The sequence below is a fragment of the Dioscorea cayenensis genome, chromosome 3, assembly GCF_009730915.1.
Source record: "Dioscorea cayenensis subsp. rotundata cultivar TDr96_F1 chromosome 3, TDr96_F1_v2_PseudoChromosome.rev07_lg8_w22 25.fasta, whole genome shotgun sequence".
NCBI classification, from domain to species: domain Eukaryota; kingdom Viridiplantae; phylum Streptophyta; class Magnoliopsida; order Dioscoreales; family Dioscoreaceae; genus Dioscorea; species Dioscorea cayenensis.
Window position 1 is genome coordinate 18,033,895 of NC_052473.1, and position 9,759 is coordinate 18,043,653.

General features: G+C 35.8%; 1 protein-coding gene across 1 annotated transcript; it reads left to right on the forward strand.

The window, feature by feature from the left end:
* The first annotated feature begins 1,080 nt into the window (after positions 1-1,080).
* Positions 1,081-9,016, forward strand: LOC120252940 (AAA-ATPase At5g57480). Its single transcript, XM_039261149.1, is given in 5 exon segments — positions 1,081-1,289; positions 6,378-6,634; positions 7,278-8,063; positions 8,065-8,690; positions 8,692-9,016. Coding segments are annotated over 3 exon segments (1,521 nt in total). The 5' UTR covers positions 1,081-1,289; positions 6,378-6,634; positions 7,278-7,307; the 3' UTR covers positions 8,831-9,016.
* Positions 9,017-9,759: the final 743 nt, after the last annotated feature.

Below are 9,759 nucleotides of genomic sequence, written 5' to 3' on the forward strand. Positions count from 1 at the left end.
ACATTTTTTATAATACCAAAATAAAACAGAATATTTGACCATGCAGGCCTTCAAAGTGGGCCCGCTATTTTGGCCAAGCCCAACATTAAACCCTTTTTTGCCGTTTTTCAAGAAAGATAAAAAAATTTATTGTAAATACACTCCAAAAACTCAAGAGAGATTTCTACATTTAAAAGTGACAAATTTAGAAAGGTGTTATTGTGAATACATTTAAAATTCAAGAGAAATTCTTACATTTAAAAGAGATAAATTTAAAAATATCATAAATTTTAAATTCTTTATATGCCGGAGAATCTTAAATTTGAAATAATCTAAAGGTGAACTTATGCATATGTGATATGTCCCTCCCCCGGAAGTACTGTTCACTATACAGTTCATATACTGTTCACCTGGGATTTTTATACTATTCTTATACTGTACATATACTGTATATCCAGGTTCCAATACTGTTTGGTACTGTTTATATTCATATAAAAAGGGCGTTTGTCGTCTATTATTCAAAAAACTTATGCATATGGTATTAATTTCAATTTCTTTAATCACGGTACTTGTGAAAATGACATTAAAGTGAAAAAAATAAAGAGATAGCCCAAAGACCATGAAATCAAGATATGACTTATCTTTACTCATTTAATTGTTTAAATTTAATAATTTCTAAAATAAAGAGCACTAATATTTTAAAATAATTACTAATTTATTTCTATATTGTATAATAAACAAAAACCAAAATCTATAAATCAATAGTTAATAATGAGTCATATTTAGGAACTGAATCTATTGGATTATATTAATGGTCCCGTGGGAACATCTCTTCACAAAATATATGTACACAAATATTGATTTGTTAGAAGGGTGTATAAGCAAATATACTCAATCTTGGATAAGTATATGTACATATAAATTTCCCAAATTAGAATTTATAGTATTTCGTTTTTTAAATACCTTTCATTTTAAATACGAAAATAAAACAAAACTATTTACTAAGTGGGCCTTTAAACTGGGCCTATTTTACGCCCAAGCCCAACATGAGATATATAAATAGGTCTTGGCCCACTTCCTACTCCCGCGCGCGCCCCGCCCGCCCCGCCCGCTGGGGCTTGCGCTAGGGCACTGAGAAACCATTCAAGCTCTCTCTCGAATTTTAGGGTTTTTCGATCTCTTCCCCTTTGTTCTTAGCCCTTTTCAGCACCCTTGAATCCATTGCTTCTTATCTTATGTTTCCCCGATCGATCTGCGAGGCGGGATTGGTAGTGTTCTTGGACAATCGCTGAGAAAAAGCTTTGTGAATGGTTAGATCTCTGGTGTTTTTTTTTTTCATTTGTTGATATTTGTTTGTGGATAAATGTATGTGATTTGTTCGAAATTTTTTATTTTTTTTGAGTATCAATTGATCAGAGCGTGCTGCGGTTTCTTTTAGTGTTCTTAGTGATTATTAGAATGTTAATTATCAGTTACTTGGGAAAAAAAATATCTGATGATTTGGGAAATCTCTAGTTTTGTTGATGTTTGTTTTAGATTAATTTTTGTGAATTGGTTGAAATTTGTGATGTTTATTGAGTGTGGATTGATAAGATCATGCATGGGATGTCTTTTGTTGTTCTTGGTGTAGAATGCTGATATTGAAGATAGTTTTACTATATGTTCTCTAGGCGTTCCACTTTGTTAGATGTCTGCCCCTGACACCCTTTCGGCTTAGACTCTTAGCGGACCAATTGCATCAAGTCTTGAAACTGTCTTCTTTGATGCACTGTGCAAACGATAGATGATGGATTAAATTTATGTTGTAAAAGAATTCTAGGTAGAACAATCAGATGTCTCAAAACTCTTTTTTTTATTTTTTAAAGATAAATGGTTATTATTTTGAAGCATATTGGGAAATGAAGAGGTCCAATAGGAATTCATGAAGAAAAAGTTATGCACATTCAGTTCTCTGTAGTAAAATCAATGTTCTACTTCCCTCCTCACAAAACATGCACTTTAGAGACTGAAATAGACTGAAGCACCACCATCCTCTGTTAGGCTGATATGAGGCTCTTCATAGCAAAGCCACGGCAAGGATTTGTATCCAAAGATGCTGGGAAGCCTCCTGTACAGTGCCGTGCACCGATGTATCTTCTGTTCTGGCTAGTAATCCATGTCCACCTGATTTGCCTGCTTGATTTTGTTGGCACTCACATTTGTACAGCTGAAGATGGTATAAGACTCTTAGGTCTTTGGTGTTGAGAGCACAAGAGAATAAGGGAACATGGAACAAATTAAGTTACCACAAATGGCTATGATTTTTGCCTTATGATGGTTGCATTATTATTTCCATTTAGACCAAACTCAGCTCTGTGGTTGAGCAGTCTTCTTTTACGATTACGAATAACAATGGCTAGAGAAGGAGCATTTTTTGTTATTTATCCTAAATAATTTTTTTAAGGATAAATATAGCCAATCACATTTATTGTTGGGATCACTGTGCATTATTTTTATTTTAAGCCTTTTTATCTGAATTAATTGGCATTAAATTTTGAGTCATCAAAGGCTGTGTTTTATGCTATGATATTTCCCTAATTGTTTTCTTTTTGTTTTCAATACTTATTCAGTTATTTGAAGCCCTGATATATATATATATATATATATATATGTTTCTAAACTAAAATATAATGAATGAGATGATACAGATAATCATAATTTATAATTGTTATGCAAACCACAAAATGATTTCAGATTTAAGGGCTTATTAAAATTCCTGTTTTTGTTGTACCACATAATAATTCACCCTGTGAAAACAGCCATCGAGTCTTCCAATGTTTAATATAAGAAGGTGTGACTATTTGTAGGGTCTCAAAGTTTAGTAGCCCTAATCTTCTCTTATATGGTAGTTTGCATAAATTTATGCTGCCATAGTTTATTGATGGGTGCTGCTTTGGGGTGCTTGATTGATGTTTCAGTTTTCCCAAAGTTTCTCTTTATTGCATGGTTTTGTTCAAAGACATAATTTAAGGAGGTTAGGGCAACTGGGTAACAGTTTCAGCCTTTGATTTACCACTAATATTGTGGTGGTTAAATTGTTTATAGAGTTGAATATCTGTAAAATACGTATTCTTTCTAGAATAAGGTTCAGAAGTCCTAGTGGGAGCAGCAAATTTGGGATATGAATTTGACTTTGGTTCTTTACTTAAACAGAGGATCTTTTCCATTTGCTTGAAATTTTGAAAGCTAGTTTACTTCATTTTTTATTGTTTTTTTTTCCTCGCTTGTATCATGGCTTGGAGAAGAGTTGTTTGTCCTTATAGTTAGGCCTTATGCTGTTAACTTTTTTAGATTATGAAGATATTAAAAGTTCAACTTTGTGTGTCCTGATTATGGTCTGAGAGCTAAAGTGCTGTATGTGATCATGGAAGTATATGAATGGAAATCAATGATGGGGAAATAAATCTCCTTTTATGCCCTCATAATTGATGTGGTGTCATAAGTATCACTAATCACCAATCGCTCCTATGAACTCAACATCTTCTTGGTAGTGTGTTTTTTATGCTTTGTTTCTTGTCTAGATTTTGAGTCCCAAGTATTTATGAACATTATTCTGATTCACCCATGACCTATGGGCAGATGAAGCCGGATCCGGTTCTCACTCAAATGGTTAACTCGTTATGGTCCTATTATTACTCGTGAGGGTGGCAAAGCCGGGAAAAAAAAATCAAAACTTGTCTTTGAGCTCTCTTTTAGGGCTTTCTAGCCATTGTATGTCACATGCTCTACTTTCTTGTCTTAGCAAGCGTGGAAGGTAAGGTCAGAAGTGCTGCTACATTTGCTCTTGTTTTCCATGGTACATGTATGATCTCGTTGTTGTAGCAATCACCAGCTTCAGAACAAAGTTATTTATTTATTTTCACTTGAAGTTTTTCTTATGATAAAGTGGGTGTCCACTAACTCCGAAGTTAGTCCTTCCTATTTTTTCGTATAAGATGTGCGACATAGCCATGATACTGGTTTGCCTTAGGATTCAGGAAGATGGTTATTATCCATTAATGTCCTCTATGTTAAATACAATTGAAAGACATGGGCTCATCCTAAGGTAGACGCTAGTTTTTGACTATGTAGCACGACCCTTGTTCTTAGTTAGTTCAACAATATGGCTTAATTTTTTCAAGGTTTAAATGCGTTATGCCGTTATTGGTCCATATATTATGTTGTATAGTGTGTTTTTGCCTTTATTAAAAACTTGCATTAAACCCTTATACTATGCAGATAAAATTCACTTTGCTCTGCCAATGATCAAATGATCTATTGGTATATGGGTCGCCAATAGAGCTCTTCACCGAGTGGTGAGAGTTCGATTCTCGACTGAGGGCACATTTTTGGGAGATGTGAGCGGTGGTTGTATGCGGGTGGTTTCAGTGTCCATGTGTGCACGGTCCCGCCCCCATTTGTTCTACCAAAGGCTTGTATGTACTCGCAGCGGTTTAACTAGCGCTTTCGAGTTGTCTGTTTTTTTGTCAAAAATCACTTTGCTCTGTATGGCTTACATGATACTCACATTGCAATACACACTTTCATATTTTTTTTTTTAAATTAATAAGAATGAGGTGGATATTAAATGCTTACTTTGGTTGCTGACATCTTGGGGTTTATTTGGCAAAAGTTGTCTCGAAGAAAATAGATTTTTAAAGATTTTGAATTATTCACTTTATGTTGTTTAAAAAATATTTTTATTTTTTAAATTCGCTTTTCCTCCATCCTCTCCAGTCTCCACTTGTATCTTTATCCATATCTTAATTCTTCACCCCATCTCTTTCTTTCTTCACTTTCTCTTTCTCTTTCCCTCTTTCTCTCTTGAGTTAAACTTTTTTTATTTTTCCCATTTTCCTAAGCCATGTAATCCATGGATGGAGATAGAGGTAGAGGAGAAGAACATAAACAAAGGGGATGGAGAATGGAGGTGGATGTGGAGAAATAGCCATGGAGGTTGAAGAGGAGGACAAAGATGGAGATGGAGTAGGAAAAGAGGCAAAAGGAAGGAGAGACAGGCGGACTACGGAGATGGAGATATAGGTGTTGTTTAGATCGAACTTTATAGTGACCCTAAAAGCTACTTTATTTCGTAAGTTAAGTCTTTATGAGGGTTTTTTATATTGTGTTTGGATGAGAACTTTTTGAATAATTTCAGTGTGAAATAAAGTCTCAAATCGAACTTTATTTTATAAAGTTTGCCAAACACTAACTTATGGAAATAAAGTTTGTTTTGATAAAGTTTATTTGGTTAAGTGCATTTTACTAAAATGCCTCGATCAATCTAGTAAAAAGGGTATTTTAGTAATTTTTTTGTTGTAAAAGTAATTTTTAAATAAAGCATACTAAACATTTTCACTATTCTGAAGTGTTTACAAAACTAATACATCCAAACAAAAAAATATCGTAAAGAATTTAACTTATTCTAAAAGTACTTTTTTTTAAAAGTGCTTCTACAAAATTAAAAAAAAGCACCAATCCAAATAACCCCATACAGTAAGAGTAGAAAAAAGAAATGAAGAAGGGAAGGTGATGAAGATTGAAGATGGATAAGGACAAAAATAAAAATAAAATTTTATGCGGCTACGTCAAGTCATGCCACATGATGAAAAAAAATCATTTTTCTAAAGTTATTTTCCATGTGGCAACTCTAGGTAAGTAAACCCGACATGTGTCTATCAGTCTAGGCCTTTAACATTCAGCTCATTATTATTAATCTTAAAAAAAAACATAAATACATGGACGTATATCATGTTGGTGTCATGCAGGTGATATGGGCCAAAGTAAACTTTGTCCATATGGTATTATTGGTATAAGTGTCTTAATGTATAAATTTCAAACAGAAGGACAAAGTTGCACTGTATGTTATAGTTTAGGGACTAACAATGCACTTAAGCTACTATATTTGGTATAAGATGTCAATTGATACCTGGGAGTGTGCCCATTCATGTGTGCAGCTAGGGACATGGAGATGCATATTATTGACTAGATTTCATTATGAACATCGTCCTTGATTTCTCAGGTTAATTTTCAAGTGGCTTAAATAGTTTAACAAGTAAAAGCTGCAAAAACCAATTATCCCTTGAAAATTTTTTTATTGGGTATGATATCTCCTTGTTAAGGAGGAAGTAAATGAATGTGTTGAAACGAAAGCAAAAGAAAATTTTACCAGCATAATCCTCATTCAACCAAAGATGGATATTATGGTATTACCTTGTTTTCTTTTGTTGTATTTTTCCTGCAGTCGATTGCATGTATGCATCAAATCCCATACAAAAGCTAGAAATCAATTTAGACAAAAGATACATATTTATTATTATTATTTTTGGTTAAACTTATGATGCAAGTTGGCTTGATTTTTACGTTCTGAATCAATGCAGAGTGGTGAATTATCTTTTCTGTGTGGGTTATGGTACAACCTGAACGTACGTTCTGAATCTGATGAGCTATACAGGCTACAGATGGAGCCTAGACCAAGCCTCTTTCCAAGTCTCATGCACATCAATGCATACTAGATGTGACACAATAAATTGTACAAGCGGATGTGGGAGAGAGAGAGAGAGAGAGAGAGAGAGAGAGAGAGAGAGAGGAATGAGACACATGACAACCCATTTGGGCCTTTGGCTCTACATGCACAGTAAGTACTTAATTTTTTTGCAAAAGAATCACATGTAGTAGTAGTATTATCATTCATTCAATGGAATAGGAGGAATATATGCCTTCCATCTTTTAACTTTGTATTCCTCGGCTTTCTCAGACCTTTTCGCTCTTTTCTCTTCTCAGTAGATTCGATTCTCTCTTTATGAACAGGAGAAATCTGATATCCATTTACACCATCTTACTTCCTCCAATAGACTTACTCCTCCATTATATATTTTTTTAATCTTTCTTGAAAAACTGAAGAGTTTATTAGCCTGTATGGATGCGGGAATTAAATACATGATCCTATGGATAGATGGAGAGATTTCTATCACCCTTTTTTAATCTCCAATGTTATTCGGGAAACGGGCAAAATGCAGTTACTGATCAGAAATTATATTACTTTCTTGGAGTTTTTCAAGGCTTCTTACATCTTCCTCACTCTGTTTGAGGTTTCTTGTGACTTTAGGTTTACTTGTGGATTGATTTGATTGCATGCAGGTAATAATATCAATAATATCAATAAATAAAAACGTTATCTTTCATTTTTAATGACAGTAAATCCGCATTTATTAACTTTCCATATTTACATCTACGTCTCTCTCTCTCTCTCTCTCTCTCTATATATATATATATACAAGTTTTAGACAGGGATTTTGTTCTCTGCCAAAATGAAGGAGTTCTGGACTTCAATAGCATCACTACTGGGCGCCTTAGCTTTCTTCCAAAGCATTCTCCAAGCCGTGTTCCCACCCCAACTCCGTTTCACCATTGCTAAGCTCTCTCACCGTCTCTTCCACTGCTTCTCCTCCTACTGCTACTTCGAGATAACTGAAACCGATGGCGTGAACACCAACGAGCTCTACAACGCCGTTCAGCTTTACCTTAGCCGCTCTGCCTCCGTGTCAGCTAGCCGGTTGAGCCTTAGCCGAGCTCTCAACTCGTCTTCCTTCACTTACTCCCTCTCTAACAACGACCAACTTGTTGACACCTTCAATGGCGCCACCGCCACCTGGGAACACGTCGTCACTCAGCGGCAAAATCCATCCTTTTCCTGGCGTGCCATCCCTGATGAGAAGCGTGGCTTCACCCTCTCCATCAAGAAGAAGGACAAACCTATTATTCTTCAATGCTATCTCAATCACATCATGCTCACCGCCGCCCAGCTCCGTCATCTCAACCAAGATCGTCTTCTTTTCACTAACTCCCGTGGCGGTGCTCTTGACTCCCGTGGCCACCCTTGGGAGTCTGTTCCTTTCAAACATCCTAGCACTTTTGATACTCTGGCTCTTGATCCTGCTCGCAAGCTTGAGATCCTTCTTGATCTTAGAGATTTCGCTGATGGCCAGGCTTTTTATAAGAAGACTGGAAGAGCTTGGAAACGTGGGTATCTTCTTTATGGACCTCCAGGTACTGGGAAATCTAGCTTTGATTGCTGCCATGGCTAACTTTCTTGGCTATGATATTTATGATCTTGAGCTTACTGAGGTTCATTCTAATTCTGAGCTCCGGAAACTCCTCATGAAGACTACTCCTAAATCCATCATTGTCATTGAAGATATTGACTGCTCTATCAATCTCTCTAACCGGAGTTCTGCTGGGAAGGTGACCGTCCCCTGTTCTGGGCCTGATTCTGTTGTACATGGTGTTGATGATGTTAATTCTTCCAAGACTATTACTTTATCTGGGCTGCTGAATTTTACTGATGGGTTGTGGTCGTGTTGTGGGAGTGAGAGGATTTTTGTGTTCACGACCAATCATATTGAGAAGCTTGATCCTGCTCTGTTGAGGTCTGGCAGGATGGATATGCATATCTTCATGAGTTACTGTTCTTTTCCCGCACTTAAGATTTTGATGAAGAATTACTTGGATTGGGATTTTGATGGTGAAGAGAATGGAGATGAGGATGAGTTGTTGAAGGAGTTGGAAGAGGTGGTTGATGGCGCTGAGATGACTCCTGCTGATATTAGTGAAGTTCTTATTAAGAACAGGCGATTTGAGAAGCGTCAGGCTGCAAAAGAGCTCTTGCAAGTGCTGAGGAAACAGAGTGTTGGCTAAAAGGAAGAAGAGTAATGGGAATGAAGTGATGATGGAGGAGGAGCAGGAGAAGAGAGCATTGGAGAGTCCAAAGGAGGATGAAGAGACATTGGTGAACCACAACGAGAAGAAGAACAATGCCGGTAAGGATAAGTGATTATTCTTATTAGTGCTTTCTTGATTTATGTTCCTTTTTTTTTGTTTTTATTTGGAATTGCTATAGAATTTGGAAAAAATGGTTGCATGATTTCCATGACAAGCTTCTGTTTTGTTCTTCTGTTCTCTGCTAACTATGGACCTTTTTCTTTTCATTATAGAATTAACTTTACATCTGTTTCTGCAACTGCATGTGAGTTTTGCTCAGACATGAAAAGATCAATCACATCGCTGTTGTTTTTTTGCTTTGTGATTCTTGTTTTTGCCTGTGGCTTTAGGAGAAACAGAGACTGCGTGACATTTTGTCTTATCAGATTTTGGTCATAGTTTTTGATCATTTATATACCTACTTACAATCTATCACAATGGGTTGTAGCATTGTTTGGTCAATTGATACAATAGTTTCCACATTGTGCCACCAATGAAAAATTCCCATGTCTTGATTATGAACTCAATGAATTTTGCACCCAATATGACAAAGAAAGACCCAAATATCTTTTGTCTAGATTAAAATTGATTTAGTTGGCATTGACAGAGATTGATGCATCGCATCCTAATCTTGTCCTTTTTGTACTATCAAATTCTTATAACTATTAATACTGATTTTCATGTCCGGTGTCAATCTTTTACTTTGGATGTTTTCTGTTTTAGATCGTATATTTAAAGTATTAGTTAAAAGTTATGAACATGATCTATAGCTTATATTGCTTGCCCCTGTTTGACTTATTAGCAATGTCACTCACTACCTTCTTTTGGCCTTTTAAGATCTCTTTTGTTTTTAGGGTGCTTTTTTGTGTGAGGCCTTTTAAAGTGCAGGGCAGTGTGCTTCGCTGTTAGCATCTTCCTAATAAACTTATGAAAGATTAAGTGGGATCCATATGAGAAAAAAGTAGAGCATTAATACAAGTGATCCCTATATGATATATAGCT